This window comes from Struthio camelus, chromosome 6 (assembly GCF_040807025.1).
Source record: "Struthio camelus isolate bStrCam1 chromosome 6, bStrCam1.hap1, whole genome shotgun sequence".
NCBI lineage: Eukaryota > Metazoa > Chordata > Aves > Struthioniformes > Struthionidae > Struthio > Struthio camelus.
The window spans coordinates 513,904-534,382 of NC_090947.1; the positions used below are offsets into that span (position 1 = coordinate 513,904).

Below are 20,479 nucleotides of genomic sequence, written 5' to 3' on the forward strand. Positions count from 1 at the left end.
GAACTGGTAACCGCGTTCTAAAGTGTACAAGTCATCTCTGTCGTGATACCTTGTCTCCTCTATCTGCTACCTTGCTAAGGTAATCTTTCAGTGACTGTATAGCATCCAGAAAGGCTATGCCTTCCTTCTGCCATCCCTCTGTAGCTGCTCCAGACCGATGAACGTTTTTCCGATCCCTAAGACCGAAGGGATGTTCCGACAAAGCCAATATTTTGCAGCTCTCCTCGTATACCATCTTCAGTACAGTCTAGGAAGGAAGAAAATAACGCACAATATTAGGAGACGGGCATCAGCATGTCCACAGCATGCAAGCGGGATGGCATAGCTAGACAATGAAAACAAGGCAGCTGTCCTAGGCTGAAATCTAGATAAAGGTAAGCATGTCAAGTAGCAGGGCAGAGCTGCATAATAAACGAAGCCCACGCTGTCAACAGTTACCGGAGAACGTTATCTCCTAACAGAGGAGCTCAATATTTAAGAATGCAATGATCATGTTAAAGTACTAACAGCAGCCTACACCAACGCAGCTTACACTTACTGCTGTGTAAATCAACAGGCAAATATGTCTATGGCCTGTACTTTACCTCTGTTGTTTCGGAACTGTTTAGTTAACTTTTCTGGCAATAAACCAAATTCTATCAAGTCTGAAGTCATGTTACTAAACCCCAGCGATGCTAGACGACCCGCAGAGGCTAGAAAACTATATTACATATTTGGACAGCCTTGGCTTATTTTAGCAGATTACATTAAAAAAAAAAAAAAAAGCAGCTCCCCAAATAATCACTCTTAATAATTTACACAGTGGAAACTGTTTCCTCTGACGTTGTCAGGCAAAATAATCTCTTTTAAATAAATTCCCTGTTCACAAACTATTACATCATGTGCAGATGTTTCCCAGTCTCATTCCAAGGAAGGTCATAAGCGATTAAGTCCTTTTCTACATACATCTCATAAAAAATATCCCAGCCTCGATGAGGAGCTCTTTCTCACTGCTACTCACTTTAACAACAACAATACCAAGTTATTTTCTTTAACTCTTGACATTCTTACTTTGCACTTTATTGAATGACTTAAGATACTTGAGTTACAGTTTCTGTAACTGGCGCCAAAATAGTGAACACTTCAGGATGCAATGCTAATACACGCTACCCTTCAGTGCGCGTTAACAACAGAAGCACTCTGAACACTTCAGTGTGCTTCTGGCTAAACATACAACATTGTAGTATGCACTCAGATCTTATAGTCACTAGGTCTAGACTGATGATCCATGAAAGAAACTTAATAAAAAATAATTCTCAAGCTTTTCAGGTCTTCCTTCATTTTGCCAAACTGCCTGAGAGAGTCCGTTAGACGTTTTGGAAGGCAGCATTCACTCCCTAGAAAGTGAATTTCTTCTAGCTTCTTACTACTCAAGTATCTTCAAATACTATTGTACCTGAATCTCCTGTTACACACGTACTGTGCTTCCCTCCCTTTCCGGGCCTCACTCCAGCCTCACTCATGAGATTATTTGGAGCACTGAATTTCTCCCTTTCGCTGTCTGGAAGTTCTGGCACGACTCAGAGCTTGCTCAGCCGCAGCACTAAACCAAAGAGTCCCAGGGATATACTCTCCTGAGCTTGCTTTATTGACAGGAGCAAGAAACATCTGCACAGTCCCCTGCATTATTCTTTGTTCTCCTTGAAAGAGTCGACTCTGAAAAGATCCCGCCACCCATTGCAACGGCTTTTCTACAGCTTTCCGTTACACCAGAACGACAAGAATAGGTAGGGGAGCGTCACGTCAACTAGCTATGCCAGTTTACGAGGCAGCTTTCCATAAGGCCTCCAAAACAAAACCCTAAACAAGCAGATCAATCTGTCCTTGCATTGCCACGTTCTGGAGCACCACCCATGCTGTCCTAGCACAATTTACACAATTCCCCCAAGTAAAAGCAGGACAAATATCAGTTAACTACTTACAAGAGAGACTCAGAATGACCCAAGAACTATAATCAACTCAAGGTTTAAATCATTACAGAACAGTTTATAGCGTAAAGGCAGCAGCTAACTCCATTTTATGCTAGCATTTCATTTCTACTGTTTCAGTTTTAATTTCCTGGTATGCTTATATTAATCACATATTACCTTCAGCTGTGGTGAAAGTATTTCTTTTTCTCTCATTGACTCCATAATATCTGGAAATATTCCACGGTACTGCAGATAAGTCATGAAACTAGCATCTAGATGTTCAGACGTTTCTAGCTCCTGTTTTAGTTTGGCTCCCAAACCGGAGCTGGTATCTGAAGAAAAAAAAGGACATCCCTAAAATGTTACAAACCTGAAGAGAACTTGAAACTAGTACAACCATTTGCCAAAATAAGCATGATGATTTCTTCAGCTAGTATAAATGCAGGGTCATCTCAAGTTACTTGGTTGAGGTTTACACAAGAGGGATCTCAACTAACTCTAAACAAGTAAAAAGGTAATAAATTGCCTTCAGCACTAGAGAAAATGTTGCAGTTAAGTCAGGACTCGCTAAAAGCCCATGCCTCCTTTTCAGTATGTAAGGATGCAAAGTTAAAAGCAGACTTCCATTAACATGAATATACGAGTCTTTCTAAATAAAGCATCACCTGACAAAAGTATAGTTTTCCAATAAAAGATCGACAGTGAAAGACAATGGAAGAAAGATGAAGCGTTACAATATTTGAGACTGAAGTTATCAAAAGGTGAAAAGAACCAACAAACAAAATGAAACTTACTGCTGCCATACGCATCACTCGCCACCTCTATGGCGGATGCTGTTGATCTTAGGTCGTCTTGCAAATCAGATGGGGTTAAAGTTAGATTATCAGCTTCTCTCACCTGCTTGGAAATAATTTCTAGCATTAGTTTTCTGAATAGAGTTTTCTGCATTTAAAACAACCTCGTCACTGGTGCAGAATTGAGCAAATGTCTACTTGATCACAGTGTTAGAGACAGCAAATACCATGATGAAACAAAACCGCAGTTCTTCAGCTGTTTTTTTTTTCCTCACTTATTACAAACCTAAGAATTTTCCTTTGAAACAGAAATTTTTATGTTTAAGTCTCAGATGATGTATCATTCTGGGGAACACTTCGAATAACTTCCTTTTAGGTACTTTTGAGTGATATGTAATATTCCTATTCCTTTCATTTTCCTACATTTTACGACTTCTAAGAAGAACAGAACTATCTTTCTGTAACATGAAAAGATAAAATTTAAGTTGCACAGTAAATGACGAAACACGCTCTAATCAAGGAGAGATGACAAATCTCTGCTGAAAGTTGTTCACAGGCTGTCTGCTGGGGGGTAGCAGTGGCTTTAACCTTAAAGACACCTCATGATGAGACTCCTAAAAAGTCAAAGTGAAATTACACAACACGTCCGCTAGTGCTGCAGGATCCAGAAGATTCTGCATTTTCAAGTCAATAAAGGTAAAGTTTTTCAATATACAAGTTGCTCGGTTAGCATCCAACCAACCTGACATTAAAACTTCAGTTTATTTCAGACAGTTGGTAGGCATAATGCTAAACGTGAATTTCTGACGGCCAGGTTTCCCTTTTCTGTCAGAAGGGCACTCTGCATAACACATCACCTTGTTAAGAGACATATTAGCTCTAGGTAAGCGAATAAACCCAAATTAGCCCAAATGCTGGGCCTGCATCAGAGCTCGTAGCCCCAGAGCTAGCTATGTCAGCTTTAACTAGGCTGGGGCCAAGAGGAGCTGCCAAGAGGGGTTGACTAAACATAGCACAAACTCATCACCTCGGTCAAACTCGAGGTGTCTTTTCATATATTTCGGTGGGAATGTACTAAGGAGTCTCTGCTTCCCTTTCTGTCTGGAAAGTGGGTCACTACTTTTCATGCTGAGTTTTGCTATTAAATTTATCAATTACTTCCCTGTAGCATCACTGCAGAAGTACTATGATTTACAGAGCACTCTCAGACCGTCTGTAAACACCTGAGCAATACTCAGACTTTCATGGAAACTGCACCAGCAGCCTACAGACATGCAGGGTGCAAAGCCATGCTGTAAGCAGCTCACTGTTCCATCTTAGTTTCTGGAAGATGGTTTTCACTTACTAGAAGCAGGGGCAAACAATGTTTTAACACAGCTCAGAGATTGCTCTGCTCTTTGCTAACGAGGGAAGGACTAAAAGAAGATGACTGCACGTCCAGAATGATACTGTACCTACTCTTCTTGGTGTCTAACACTGATGCTCAACAGCCCAGCAATAATTTAGGAAGGGGATAGAGCAGTCTTGTTCAAATAGAATAAGATGAAACATGAAGTATCACTTACCAAAATCTTCTCTATGTCTTGGTCGTCAACAGAATAGGTGCTTTCAGAGAAAGCTAGAGATTTCACATCTACTCTCACCGCTGCTTCCTCACTGCCGTGTTCATATAGATTTGGATATCCCAACAATCCAGAAGTATTTTCTTGCATCGATGACCTTGTGTGCATCATTTCAAAATCTGTGCTATCCACTTCTGAAAAGGGAGTCAAGTGAAGCCCTGGTTGAAGTTCCATGCTTGTATCCTGCTTTCTCACAATCTCAGGTGACTCCCATGAAGCCACATTCACAATTAAATCCTGGAAGCCTTTCGGAGTGTCTTCATAGCCTATGATCAAATTCTGTTTTGGAGAATCAGGAGTTTGATGGCTTTTCAACGTTTGCTGGCAATGCTTTTTCAAATCTTCCTGCTTTTCAGAGTTATTGATCATGTCTGATTCCTGAGCCAGGACCTTTTCTTGCAATTGCTTAATCTGAGAGTTCTGATTTATATTGTGAGTTGTCAAGTTTCTTACAATGTTATCCTTTTCCTACAAGGAAATAACACATACTAATTGTTCAATAGAATTAAATATTATTCTACAAACTAAAAACACGCATTTAAAAATCTTCTCAAATTTAATAATCAGATCTATTATTAAATCTATTATTAATCTGGAATTAATAATACATAAAAATAACACAGTACTTCAGTATATTTTATATGCCAGCTAACCTTGCTTTTTAAGAGGAAAACACATTATCAATGGGGGGAAAAAAAAAATCTGCATTAATCAGTAAATCTACCCATTTCCTCAGAGCTAATTTTTGTATGAAAACAGAAAAAGAAATATTCTTCATAGCTGTATAGATAATCTCCCTACTTTTCGATAATTATAAAGCAATACCTATTGTCTTCCAAAACAGCCAAGTCTCTTGAACTACCTTAAGGCTTAATTCCTGACCTAGGACGCAGGGAAAACTGTTTAGGCAGAACTTTATACGTTATTTCTGTATCTGCCATTTTCAACCCAAGAGAAACTGCGACCCATCTACTTCTACACTTTAGAGGGAACAGAAACACATGTCCCATCTCGCAGCTCTGCAGTGACACACACACACACCAGCCATGCATAACAACAAGCTACAACAGAAGTTTGGGCAAGGCTGTGCTTGTACCCTTACCAGCCTGTTCACGCTGTGACAACCTACACATGTTTTCCAAGCATCAAACAAGATACAGGTCTCTGATGATCAGCAACACTGCAGACCATTCCTCAAAATCTGACTCCATAAAAACATATATGAGGTCAGATGGAAGTCCTTCCTACCCAACCACCCTGTCCTTGGCACGGGCCAACAGAGACACACAGCTAGCATGGACATAGCAGCTGTGCATCTTCCTCAGCCCTTGGCAATCCTTGTGCTTACTTAGCTATTTTCCCAGCCTGAGGGCCTACACAGGCTGCGGGATCTCACCAGCACCTTTCCCATGGTGCCAGGGTCAGATGGTACTGTACTGTGTGGAACATGCACGTTCCTCCCAGCCTCCCTCATTACAAGGGCTCTGATTTTGTCAGCATTTCCATGCAAAGAGCTTTCTTCCCCTCCCCAAGGCCTCTTGAAGTCACTGGTCTTCTCCTATGATGTAGTTGCTCTTTTCAAAGAGTGTGGTTTTTTTGTTTGTTTGTTTGTTTTGGTTTATTTTATTTTATTTTATTTTTTAAAAACACAGACTCCACAGGTAAGCTGTTTTTGCAGAGCCCTTTCCATTGCAGGTGGAGACCCATGTGATACAGTGCGGTTTATCCCTAACGCTTGTCACCGGAGACCTCCCAGTAGAGTCACGAGGATGAGACGAACCTCATGTCATTCACCCAACATGTCCCACTACTTGCTCCACAAATCAGGAAATCACAGCCTTCTCCTGTCTCTAAGTCTCTAAAAACATTATTCTGTTTGGACAGCACATCCAAATGAAAAATGTCAGAATCACATCATGGAAAAATATCTTTTCCCTCACCCTTGTAATCTCAAGGATCCAATGGGGTAGGACCTACTATTACCAAAAGATTAAGGAACCGCAGCAGGCTAGTGCCCATCCCACTGTAATTCCAGGGCTGGCTGGTGCCGTTAGTTAGAAATTCCTGAAGGAAAAGCATACACTGAGCGTGCCAAGCTGCGGCCCCTCTTCTAACAAGTCCACAACCTCATACAGAAGGTTTGGCTGCCTTTCTATCTCCTCTTTTTCCATCTATAAACTCCTTACCTAAGGCCACAGATATACAGCCCTCTCAGAGCCCCCTGCCCAAGTGGACCTACCCACAGCATCAAGATGGGTCTGTTTTTCCCATCTCCCCTTGCCACCCCCACAATCCCCAAACTCGAGTTTGTTGCATCTCTGGTTTTGTGCTTCCCTTTCTGCTTTATGCCCATCATATCTGAAGAAGGTTTTACAAGACTAGGCCAGTCTTTCTGCTGAAGAACCCTGCGGGGCAATACCATTTTGCCCTGTCCTTACCGAGCGGTGGCTCTCCAAGTGTCCCTTCCCAGCTCCCTCCAATTTAAGGTCTACACATTCCAGACCACATATTCAGTCAACATCTTTCAGTTCAGCAGCTCTTGGTGGATTTCACTTCAATAACTTTGTCTAAAGTACTTGAAAGATACAATTACACTTTTGACCTCTGAAGATGCTGTGGCTAAGATGCATTTTTTGAAAAATTACTTCTTTTAGTTTATTTTAAACTCCCCACCATGGAAATTTCATTTCACCCTCCATACCTCTTCTATTGTGAGAGACGGAATAATTCTTCCCTCTCTCTTTTCAGAGCCTCATCTTAATCCTTTCACTCGTGTTAATCATCCTTCTTAGCTGAAGAGTCCTAGACCTTTTAAACTCAACCGCCAGCTGCAAATACATTACCCTTTTGGCTAATCCTCCAGCTTTCATTTTAATACATCTCCTAATTTTCATTGTTCTCACTGCTGAACCCAAGAATAACTGTTTCTTCACCCCTACAAGGTTACTGAATTTGTGCAATGTTCACTATTACACAAAGGCTCTTCAGTGTTAACATCTTGAACCAGCTCCTGTACACCACTGAAGGCTTAGTAAAGAGCTGCTTAATCTCACGTGGGTTTTGTCATCAGTTACTCCAAGCAGCGACCACTTCTTTACCTCTGAAGAGGTAGGTTCTGTATCACATCTCATCGTGACATTTAGCTTATCCATACGAGAACAACAGAAGCACCCAAATACTGTTATTTTTCTCCTGCTCTCAGGACACGGCCAATATCTTGCTCAGAGAGCTGATAGTCTAAACTGAACTTTATACTTTCCCTTCTATTAGGGTGAACCAATCCATAGGAATAGGTCATTATAGACCCATAATTCGTTATTACAAATGAATGCTTGAGGATATAGCTAATTTATTTACTTTCATACAATGTATTCTCTGTCTTTGATGACCCGTCCCCCCATTATGACAACATACTCAAAGACTTTTTGCACCTGCACAGAAAAATACCACTGACATACAATATATACATAAACTTAAATATCTGAAAATCCAAGGTTCTCCTTGGAAAAATGATGTTCAAGTCATTTAACTGTCCCCAGAATTCAAGTATACCTTCAAATCCTTCCAAGTTTTACTAGTTCTCTCTTCACTGAATCCTAACTCCTTTTTTGCAGAAGCTAACTCAAATTTAAGCTCTTCTTGACGAGATGCCATCTTTACAATTACACTCTCCTCATTCTGTGAAGTATTTGTAGCCTTTCTCTCTCCCTGCATTGCGTTCAAAGGGAAAAATAATCTCCATGTGAGCAGTTTCCACATTAGTATAGACTATATATTTTCCATATATTTTCAAATTTCCAAATTGTGTCTACAGTAACTATGATTTTGAAGTTACAGATACACCTCTCACACTATTTAAATATTTTACAAAGCAATCGGTATAAACGATGCTGTTGAATTCACATGCTAGCATAACATGTTAAGCTTGTAAAAGTAATCATTACTAAGCTCAGATCAAGCAACTGTACTCCTGTTCTGACAGGAAGAAGACATATTGCTATACGCAATTTCCACCAGAAAGCAGAAACTCAGGAAGGTTAGTTATCAGCTACTACCAAGTTGCTATCACCACTTGAAGGAGACCTATAGAGACAGATAAGAACCACAGTCCTTAAATATGGTACATAATGATTGTTATGTCCCTATTTAAAGGGAATAAACAACTGCCATTACCAAATAACCTATGTGCACAGGCAACACTGTCTAGTATAGCACTAAATTGGAAGTCCGTCAGCCTGAGCTCTGATCCTTTATGTCTTTATACATTCAATGATCATATCTATCTATCATTCTGCACACACAATTCAATGTTATTCCCACCTCTTCTTTCGTAAGCTTTCTGAGACAGAAACGCCGAGGTTAAGAGTACCACCTAGGCAAGTGTCATTGATTCTGTCTCGAACTTTTAAGCAAATAAAAATACACAAAACGGTAACAACCACACATTTTGCTTAGTAGCACTTTTCATGCCTGCTTAGTAATTATCCTGTGTTTGTTTTCTAAGTGAAATCACTGATCTTTTGTGTACATAAAGAAAAAAATGTGTGTTTAAAGGAGAAACAGCATTCAAGTGCAATTTAAATAAGATATATTCTAAATACACGAGCATAGCTTGGTGATAACAGAAAAAAGCTTAATTAAAAACCCACTGTTACTATCAAGTAGATTTTAATATGAGGAATTGCATCCTGTTGTGATGGCTGGCCTATGAAGTGAAACGGCAAAGTAACACGTAACGTTCTGCGATATCACTACATCTCTATTAAGTAAGCTTTTACAATTAGCGATAGCAATATTAAAGGTCATTTATTTTGTCCAACTTGGAAATCCAATAATCCTACTGAAATTATTGGATTCCAGTAGAATTCAATATTCTGCCAGAATAGAAATTTCTATTATTAGGTGCTAAAAAGCCATTTTTCTGTCCCCTTGGCTAGGCAAGAGCAGTACAATACAAACCATCAACCTTGGATTTTTATGCCCATATCATATTGCCCAGCAAGAACCCCGAAATTCACAGAAGACTGCCACCTAACTTTCTTCTTTCCTATGCACTCAGGAACTCTTCTGATATTAAACGCTCTTACTGACAGTTATCACATCTGTAAGTAAGCCTTATCATACAGTAAGTCAGTACATAACAGATGCCTCTAACTCTCTGAAATAGAAGTCTTCGGGGTCCTACTGCTTTCCAGATTTGAGCAATTTCATGAAAGTTCACATTAAATTCTTCAAAGCAAATGGTTCTAGAAAGATTCAGAATAAACAAAGGTTTCTCCAAAAAATTGATACAGGGTAAAGTATTTTCAAGTAGTTTCCCAAGACAGCCATAAAGCACGGTGAACACAGATCTAGTATCTCAAGATCCACGCCTGAAACCATATCCAGATCAAAAAAATCTAAGAGAAGTTTCTTGATTGAATTAAGTTTCCATGTGTGCTTCCCCTGTTCTTAATCTTTCCAGGCATCTACCACTGGCCGCTATTGGAGAAAGGACGCAGAGACAGAAAGACCTTTAATCTGACTCACAAAAGCCATTTTTATACCATGGTATTCATCTCACCCTTTCTTAAAATCTGTAATAGCACAGGCCATCTAACAAGCATTTTCATTTCTGCCATTACAACACTGAAAAGAAGAGACTACAGGGCTTTACGTGACACAAAACTGACCCCCCCCCCTTTTTTTTTTTTTAAAAGAATAACATTATTAGAAAAAACTAACTACATACCAATTTATCACTTGGGGAAATCAGAACTCCAAATGACTGATCAACAGTTGTTCCCAGTACTTCCAGTTTCTCCATTCCTTTAAGATCTTCACCTTTTATTTCTGCTTTGGAGACCAGCTTGGGAAGGTTTGTCTCTTCATAACCACGTTGCTCCTTTGGCTTGCGGGACTCCAACTGTGAAATAAGTTCATCTCTTTCCAGTCGTAAGGTTTCAAGCTCTTTCACACGCTCCTCAATTTGATCTTTCAGTTTGGAAGTGCAACCCTGCAGTTCATCAATTTCTCTCTGATAAGCTACTTCTTTTTGATTCAGTGTTTGCACCTGGAAATCAAGTCTAGAAACTTCTGACTGAAGATTATGAACCTCTTGAGCCCGATCTGTGTCTTTCTTTTCCAACTCAGTTTCAAGCACTGCTACCTTTTCCATTAAGCACTGCAATTTGTTTGTGTCGGCTACTCTTTGATCTGCCATTGTCTTCATCTGCGTATCTTTCTCTAGAAGATTTGCTTCCCTCTCTCTCACAGTATCTTCAAGTTCTTGAATCCGAGAAGAAATCATGCTTGCTTCAACCTCCCTCTGAGAAAAATGTGTTTGGAAGAGGTGGTACTCTTTTTGAAGTGCATCGTACTCTACCCTTAGGGAGGCTAGCTCTGCAAAGTGCTGCTTTGATGACTCTTGTACTTTTTGTAAGTTTTGCTCTAAAATTTCCACTTCCATTTTGAACTGCAATTCCTTCTCTTCCAGTTGGTGCTGCAGAGCTTCTCTAGCAGTTGACACAAGCTCTAGTTCTTCCTGAAGTTCTCTCACATTGGAGAGTAGCAATATGTTTTTTCTGTTTGGATCAGTATCACCCTGACAATCTATCAATCCCTTTTTCAGCTCATTCTGAAGGTTTTCTACTGGTTCTTCCAAGCCAAGCTGATAAAGATTATCATGGCTGTCACTAACTTCATGACATACTGGTCCAAACTGCGCCAGCTCTTTTTGAAGCTTCTCAATTACTCCATGAAGTTGTTCTACCTCTTCATCTTTGTCCTTACGCAGCCTTTCCTGGTCACCACGAAGGTGCTCAACAAGAGATTGGAGTTCTTCAATTTCAGATTTTCGGTCTTCCACAGCCTGAGCAAAAGGATAAAGAACTGAGTACTAATATATGCAGGCAAAACTACTATTGCTGGTGTAAGAGTTAAAATTACTAGAAGGATCATGTTTTTCTGAATCACTTAGGCACTAAATCAAATATTTAGCTGCAAGAAGAATTGCAGACTTTAGCTGGGTACCTACTCAGAATATTCTTTACTGTCCTAGGAGAAATATCTAACAGATGCCACTTGCAATATGATTCTGTATATTCTTCCCTCTGCCCCAAAATTAAGCAATGACCATCTAGTAAGTACTCTTACCTTACTGTCCACAGCGTTCTCTAGCTCACACTGGAGTCTCTTCACCTGCTCATTTAAATGATCGATTTCTTGATTCTTTTCCTTAAGCAGTGCTTGTGGGAACGATAAAGCTGAGCAATCACTATTACCTCGGTCCTGATTTTGCTTCAGGTGAAGCTTTGTTAGATCCTCCTGAACAAAAAGACATCAATTTGATTTCAAAGGACTTTCATTTTCTTCCAATACAATGGCAGGACAGAACTAAGGGCTTTATTTAAACATTCTTCTCCTTACTATAACTATTAAAACTATGATAGCTACTTCATTTGGGTTTATACCACTTGATTAACTTGCCACAATAGTTCTCAATTTTCAAGGTAAGAGATAAACACTAGTTGCCAGACTACCTGCCAACCACTTTTATTACTTTTAACATTTACTATGGCTGTAGAAGTCAGAAATGCAGGCAAGACTGCAGAAGTATTTACTGAACACCACCACTGCAGTTTGTAATCAAAGAATCACTGAAGTTGCTGTGAACAGATGAGCTCTAAGAATGACCATCAAACACACTACTTCGAATAATATTTTACAAACATAAAATAGGATTCTCCTATGTCCTCTGCACATACAAAATTCATTCACGTACAAGAAAACCTTCCCCTAGGCCCCACCTTCTCCAAATGGACCCAGTCCCTTCACTTTTCTGGACGTGCAAGGACCCAGTCTTTATAGCAGCAATAATGGAATGGACCGCTCCGTCATCCTCTGACTGCACTCATGGCTGCAGTAGCAAGCACGGAGGCATGCATTACACTGTATGGGAACTGAAATGCTATAGATCTGCTCATCATAACGCTACTGATTTGTCGTCGTCATCACATATTGTCTTTACACTTCAGAACTGTAAACTTTACATATCAGCATTTGCATTTGTCTGGAAAAGTGTCCTGGACATGGCCTACCACTAGAAATCAATTATTCAGTGATGCAACCTATAAAAGGCATATCACAGTTTTCCTCATGGCTTTTAGAGAGTCCTCCTTTCTAAGGATGTATTACTTCACCTTCCCCCACAGTGAAGAAAAGTGTAGTTGTGCCAATAAGTCTCATGCAACTGATTTTTTGTGATAAAAAGCCATCGAGTAAATGACCTATCCCATTAAAGGACAAATGACTACCGTTTAAGTAGCAGCAGCTACTGCGTAATTCATAGTATCAAACAGAAACTCAGCATCGTTTTCATGTTCCAGTCAAAGAGAGCCCCCTGGGAAGAGCAGCTAGAACCTCATCACGCTCTCTCCCCTGGCAATACTGGCATTTGCAGCAGCAAAGCCTTTTTCCTGCCATGTATCAGGGTTTTGGAAGGGTCAGGGGCACAAGAGGAAGAAGAGAGCGCGACACCATGCTGCAGCACAGCCTTTATTAGTGCCTCTTAGACTGAGGGAATTGAAGCAAATATCCCATCCAAACAGTGCCCAGAGCAATTCACGTGCAGGAAAACACTTATCACAGTATTTTCAGACTGTCCACCCATACAAACAGCATTGCATGCAAACAACATTGCATCTGTTATTTTCCGGTCACATTCAACTCCTATTTTGTTTTATCCATTTCAACTCACACGATTAGAAAAAAAAAAAAAAAGCTAAGTCGCCAATTTAAGTCAGATGACTGTAGAAGACAGTGCCATAAGCATGAATCTAGAGTATCAGGTTTTTTTGTTCTAGGATATCTAGCGTTAGCATTTGTAACAGCAATGCAATATTCCCTTGACAACAGAAACAAACCAAATACGCATTTATAACATTATGAGATAAAGACCATGTTGCTCAAGGGGAAAAAAAAGGATTTCTGGAGGTTTAGCTGGAGCACACTAAAGCTAAGGAAACCTACCTTCAGGTGTGCGTTCTCTAACTGAAGCTGGCTGATGCTGGAAGTGCTAAGATTTTTTTGCATCTCTAACTGCAAGTTCAGCTGCAAAATCTCCTCATTTTTACTGATCAAATTATCTTTACATTGCTCTAGTTGATCTAATAAGCTTGCAATCTAAAACAAAGAAAATGCCAAGTTGTTTTAATTAAGTCCCGTCATTTAAGCAGAAAATATAAAATGTAATTCACCACCTTAATTACTGAAAATGACTAAAGCAAATTCCATGGCTTAAACTTTCTCTAATCAGTTTACATTAATAAAATATTTTAGATACTTAAAAAAAAAAAAAAAAAAAAAGAAGAAGAAGCTAGAGTACTAGCTCCTCATCTGGGAACCAAAACTTCCCGATTTTGGTTGAGGGCTTGGGTCCCCTCTTGCCCCTTCTAAGACGTCCTGAACAATCAAGGCCTGAGCGCAGATGTAGTTTGGGACAACAATTTGAGACACGTTAACAACATCTAATGTCTAATGTAATCCTAGGCAGCTCACGTTATCACCATTCTCTTTCTAGAGGAAAGAAGTTAGCACTGCAGCGCTAATCCCAGTACACAGTAACCGCAAGAGTTATAACCATTGACTCATTCAAACTGTAAAATGAAGATTCAATAATTACATATTTCTCTGCTTGCAGCCATTCCAAAGCTTCACAGCAAAGAATGACTTGGAAGCACCGCCATGTGGCCACCCACAGCCTGTATCAACTCTTGTCTTGACAAGTAGCTAGACTCATCATAGGGGCTCAGAGGGGCTTTAAGAAAGAAAAAAGGCTAGTGATTCCCAAAGTAAGACTATATAAGAGGCAAAGAACTTTGATCTATAGGAAATTATAGTTTTTACTAGCTTATTGCTCTTGAAGCAACGGTGTACAATTATCTGGAGGATCATCCAGGCTTTTTTTTCTTTTCTTTTTTTTTTTTTCTTTGCACACCCCAAACTGAACTCTAGGTTTGTATATTACAGATATCATAATATTTATATAACATTACATAAACACACAGTGTGTGTGTGCATGTATCTGAGTATCTGTGCGCATGCACCCAAGAAAAGCTCTAAATCCTGTGACTGATTATACTGAACTTCAGCTGAGCTTGGTAGAACTCGCAGCTAAAATTCTCCAGCTCACAAAATGCAGAAGGTCAGGTAGCACCATTTAGGTTCATTATCGTCCCTGCTATTCTTAAAAGTATCTCTTATTTTCAGTGAGATAAAAATAGAGCCAAGTTTCACTTCACTTCAACTTCAGGAGGAAAGAAAAAACAGTTTACAACAGAAACTGGTATGTCAGTCTCTTATGGTTGATGTGAATCATCGTAAGATAATTGGTGGTGGGGAGGTTAGTTAAGATCAAGAGCAGGAAAAATACTGCGTAAGGAGGCACGTTTACTCATTTATTGTAAGAGCATCGGCCATTTGATTTTTGAATGGCTTAAATTCTCAGCTGGTGCACAACATGTTTCTTCAACTTATGTGACTGATGTTAACATCTACAGGGATCTACTAAAATTTTAAACAGATTACCTCTCTCTCTTTCATCACAAGCGCTTCCTGTTCTGCCTGTAATTGTTCCTTCAGCACTTGATCAGAACTGCCTTCGGTAGGTACTCTGTGCCTTGCTTCATCCAATTTAGACTGCAGGGCAGAGATCTGAATCAGGTTATTGTACTGTTGCTGTTGCAATGCTTCTTTATCCTGAAAAATATGTTTTTGTACTAGAATTAATTATCAGTGTACATACCCATCTAAAGATAACAGTCCTGCCCAAAACAATTCATCCTGAAAGAAAATCCCGGTACGGTAAGAAAAGTACATAGTTCCAATGATCCATAAAAACATATGAATACAAAATAACTGAATGTTTTTGTCTCTGGCTTACAAATTTTTACTCCTGTTTTTTTTCCTAACTCCAGCTGAACTTCTGAAAATTTAGCATTAAACTAAATGCATTAAACTAAATAGTAAACTACACTTCCTCAATCATATAGTGTTTTATCTGTTTGTTTACTACCCTAAACACCTCGTCCTTGTGCCCACTTCCTTATTTATTATGGTACCACATATTTCTTAAGCAAAAACAGCTTTAACTTAAGCGGTAGAGAACTTAAGCGGTAGAGAACTTAAGCCAAGCTATGGGAAAACCAAAAATCTACTACAAAACGTAACACGTTAGGTCAGAACGTGAAACCAACACTAAGTTTCTGCCAGATCTCTCATCTGTCGAGTTACTGCAGGTTTGGTTTTTTGTTTTTTTTTTTTTTGGTTGATGTAACCTCTCCTTTGAGCTGGCTCAATCCAAGGCGGCAATCTTCACTCTGGAAGTCGTTCCAAACAGTGGGCATACGTATCTATACTTAATACAATACCAGGAAAGCTGAACAGGAAACCTAAGGAAGTAACTGCCTTCGTTGTTCAACACTTACTCTGCCCGTAGCCCTGTACACACCACTCTAATAGAAGGGTTAATTTAGATTCATGATGCGATTTGGCCAAAATTACTGTTCTCTAATCAAACAGAATCAAGACTCAGAACACATGGAAAGCATCCTCTGATCTTAAAATGAAGTGAAGTATCAACACCTGCCCCCAATCTAATGTTATACTGCAACAACAAAACAGCACGCCCAAGAACAGGTTTTTAAAAACAGGTGCCCAACTTGTAGCTACTAAACAGGCTGTGATTTCCATCCACTACTCCCCAGCCAGCCTTCACTGGCCTTCTGATCAGCTATGGGGAGTAGTCCAGGCACACACACAAAGCACACAAAAGAGGAAAGAGGAAGCTACGCGGACAAGTTACAGCCAGTTCAGATAGAAAGCCGTCATTCGCACCCAATATCACTGGCAGGATGGAAGAGAAATACCGTCCTGAAAGTACCACCGGAATTTGTATGGTAGGGAAGCACCTCCCACAACTTTTTTTTTTTTTTTTGTTCTTTCTCAAGGGAAGACAAAATCTTTTCTTGCCATCACACAAACCCTATCATACTAACCAGCCCCGGGGTGTCCTACTGACACGCGTGCAAGGACACACGCCAACAAAACCCAAGCAACAGCAACGCCCATTTTTTGTTTCTGTGTCAAACCAAAAGCAAGAAGTTATCCGCACCATTTCGAAGTTCAGCTTGATTTCTGACAAAAACGCCCCCAGTGACAAGGTGCAAGTCCTGACTGCTGCAGAATTGGCCTGCTTTTCTTCAGATACCCCTGCATTTAGTGGATGAAGGCACAGGCGCGCCTGAGCTCATGGTGTAAGCACAGTTCTGCACGTAAGAGTGAAGTTCAACATTCTGTCGTCGCCACAGTGATCCAGCACAAACAAGCTGACAACCCATGCAAAAATAGAGGCTTTATGAAACGCACCTTCAGTCTAAAACCTACTTCTGGATGCCCATATGAACGCAGTCCCACACGGTATCTTCTTTTCCTTATTCCAAAAGGCATAGGACAGCACACTCCCTAAGTGAGCCTGCTAATGAAGACCTCAAAACCAAGGGGAGAGCAATTAGCCCAAGAGGGCCAGCCCTTCCCAGCACAAATGTAAGCAAAAGCGTCAATTTTACATTTCAACAACCTGAACAAATTAAAGGAAGCAGACCAGGACAGAACAACAAATACCTGCTCCCTGCTCTTGACAGTGGGATAAATGGATCTGGTACCTGTGGGTTTAGTCAGCACTCTTCACAAAAAAGATACTGTCCCATGTTTAAAATTATTCTTTCTGCAGTAGTAACACGAAACACTAATATCTTGGGAGTACGGTGAACAGAGCTGGCTCCCAAGACATATAGCAAGAACTATACTGATTCAGATGGTATGATTTTGACATAGCTATTGATCGAAAGCCCACCATATCTAACATTCAGTAATAATATCTTCTTAGGAACTCCTGGAGAAGCAAAAGAGCAGCTCTGATCCATGCAAACACGACAACTGTCAAAAAGGAGTCTACACAGGAGTAGTTTCATAGTTCTCAAAACCAGTGTTTGTTTAAAACTGTGCCTGCAATACCTGCTATTAATACAACAGCTTAACTCGCCACTAGTGCAAAGCACAGCCTCAAAGAATATTGTAACACAGTCACTGAATTCCCACATGAAAACACTGTCTGCGTAATTCCTTCTCCCAGGTAAACAGGTATTTAAAAATTACTTGTTTTAATTCTGTTTCCACTTTCTTCATTTTTTGTAGTTGTTGCTCCAAGTAGTTCACAGTCTTTGAGACTTCAGTGCCGCTGTGCTCCAGGTCTCGTATCTGTGCCACCAGTTTCTCTATTTCTTTATCACGAGCTGTAATTTCCTGATGTTTTTGCTCCTTTTCTAATAACAGCTTACTGTAATCATCCATCTTCTCTTTTATTTCTGCTTGCAAAGATTCTACCTATACAGAAATCACATCATACAGATATTCAGGCAATATAACATAAATTTCCAATTGGAAGGAAGAGTAATTTCACAGCTAAGCAGGCAGAATTTTACTATGGAAAGAACTAGTGAGAAATTTCCAGATGAAAGTAAAGGCAGAAGTGGAGAGAAAGGATGAAAAAGTAACTTTCTGAAATGCTGTTTTCCTATAGCAGCTCTACATGTGAATATTAAGTGAGAATAATCAAATGTACAATATTCCACCAAAATACTAGATACTTTCAAGGCTCAAGGGTCAAACTTTGCCTTTTAATTTTTAATTAAAAACAACCCAAGATTACATGAATTACTATGAATAGCGTTAGATGTATTCCTGTAACTTCAGAATCCTTTTCTATTACTTTAGGGAGCTCCAAATCAAAAGAATCGAAAGAGAAATATGCAACTCAACACAACCAATGCCTAAAATATAAAGACTTGCTGTAGTCAACACAATAGACGTGATTTTTTAAAGTGATACTTAAATGGGAAAAGGATGACAACTTTGCCTTTGAGCTCAGTGAGATCCAATCACGCACAGAGCTGCAGGAAAACCGCCGCTCGTTCATCCTACTAAGGAACGTGAAAGCAAGGCTAGGAGCTTTGCTAGGTGACAGAGACAGGAGAGAACCTGACAAAAGAGACTACGTAGGAAGTGTTTAAGTCATCAAGCAAACTGAAAACTAGATCGAATGCGAAAGCAATGGAACTCCTCCTAAAAAGAGAAGTTATTTAGTCAACACCAACAAGTAAGGAAGATGCAATTTTACAAAACAAATACTTTCTTTAGCAAGAGACTGAATTTATACAATTTCCACTTCAATATTATAAACTAAAACCACTTTGCATTAACATAGAACTTTATATCTTCAAACTATTGTACAGACATTACTAAAGCAGAAAACCACCCTCTAGGAAAACACAGAAGAATAGAATTAATTTAACCAAATTAATAGGCGCAGAGAATATCACAGACTAGTTAAAAATACCAAGTGATTAACATTACGTTTTCAACTGCTCACTGGCACAGACACATTTGCTTAATTATGTATACATCTTCTTCCTTTCTCATCTCCCCAGCAATTAAGCAAGCGTCAAGCATAACACAGGCCTGTTTTCTAGCCTTACAGAAAAGCTTTTAGGTATGAAAAATATTCTTTAAAAGTCTAATATGTTCTACACAGATGATCCTGCTGTAAGATCTGGTCATAACTCATCAGAATACCAGACTTTACAAGACTTTGCATATGAAATGCATATTTTTTGATGTCACATTGCTGTAGAGCCAGCGCTGTGATTCTGTCGATAAGAAAATGCTTTCACAACCTTCTCTCTCCTGGCAAATTCACAAATGGTAGTTCCAAGTAGCAGTCAGCACTCCTTTCACAAAATAATCCCACTCACTTATACTCCAAGTCTAGAGAACAGCACGGCGAACAAGTTTGAACCTCTTACAACGATTACATTCAGAAATTAGAAGTTCAGGTGAACCGCATCGTCTCGGCCATTCATAATGCCCAAGTTAAGCAATTACTCATGGAACTGCATTAAATAACTGCACAAGAACTCTCTACATCCCTACGTTCCATTTTGGCACAGACTGCAAACATGCCTCATCCTACCCACAAATGTCACTTGTTCAGTTAACTCTCTTGTCGCCTGTCTCCCTCTAAGGTCTAAAGTGTTCTGAGAGAGGTCACAAATAATCACGTGAACGAGCATTAAGTTTAACAGATCTCCCTCTTTCCTAATGTACATGCCTACTCAATAAATAAATAGCTTGAGAAACAATCCAGGCAACACCTTAGACAGAAAGCAAAGTATGGTCTTAACAGTCTGACATACTTCAAGCAACTTTTCCCAAATCTTACGCCTACAGAATCACAAATCTGTGATACAGAATCTTTGATGTATGTCAAAGACTGCCACAGAAGTATACCTTCTGGGAAGAGGTACAAACATTCCTTCAACAACAAGTCATATTGCCTTTGAGAAAGAAAAGGCTTAAAAAAGGAGAAACATCTGATCTTTGCCATAGTATAACGTGTAGGCTGTACCTGACGTACTTGGAAAATCTTAATGTCACATTATGATACTCATGCAAATGAGAAGCTGAGATAGATGTAGAAAGATATGTAATCACTCGACTTCTGCTAGGATTTCATTAGACTTCTGAAGTTAGAGAAGGCTGGTAACAATCGGCCTGCCAGCATGGAAAACCCACTCTGCCAAATATTCAGTTGTTCACAGGAGGTGTATTTCTAACATTGAGGTCCATAATTTCATAAACTGTACATAATTTCATTTGCATCTATTCTTTTAAAGTAGTACAAACATTCAAGTTTTGTTAAGAGCAGTGCCACCAACAAAACTTGAAGGCTGAGGCACAGTGCCTCCTGGTTCCATGGACTTTATTTCATATTCTGAACCTCAATATTTCCTTTCATGTCAAAAAAAACGTTTTACAGTAAGTAAGCAAATGCATTTGAGCAAGAGGCCAGCAGAATGAAGTAATTATAGACAAGAGATCAAATTGGAAGGAGTTCCCCATCTCCTGCAAGAACTCTGCCACCCTGAAACATTTATCCTATCTCTAAGTCAAATTGAAGCAGATTTGACACATGAAGAACAGAAAGCAGCCAAAACAGGTCTAATTAAGCAGAAGAAAT

At 39.6% G+C, this 20,479-nt stretch overlaps 1 protein-coding gene across 11 annotated transcripts in view; it reads right to left on the reverse strand.

The window, feature by feature from the left end:
• Positions 1-20,479, reverse strand: part of PCNT (pericentrin) — a 99,377-nt gene that overhangs the window by 21,042 nt on the left and 57,856 nt on the right. For 7 of the 11 annotated variants that reach the window (XM_068947675.1, XM_068947672.1, XM_068947674.1 and 4 more), the window contains 9 exons: positions 17,560-17,787; positions 14,932-15,102; positions 13,375-13,527; positions 11,500-11,670; positions 10,097-11,215; positions 4,309-4,833; positions 2,744-2,849; positions 2,127-2,281; positions 50-247 (listed from right to left, as the gene is read on the reverse strand). In XM_068947675.1, coding sequence (XP_068803776.1) covers positions 50-247; positions 2,127-2,281; positions 2,744-2,849; positions 4,309-4,833; positions 10,097-11,215; positions 11,500-11,670; positions 13,375-13,527; positions 14,932-15,102; positions 17,560-17,787 — 2,826 coding nt within the window. The remainder of the gene's footprint in view (positions 1-49; positions 248-2,126; positions 2,282-2,743; positions 2,850-4,308; positions 4,834-10,096; positions 11,216-11,499; positions 11,671-13,374; positions 13,528-14,931; positions 15,103-17,559; positions 17,788-20,479) is intronic. The other 4 variants (XM_068947673.1, XM_068947669.1, XM_068947671.1 and 1 more) reach the window with 3 other exon arrangements.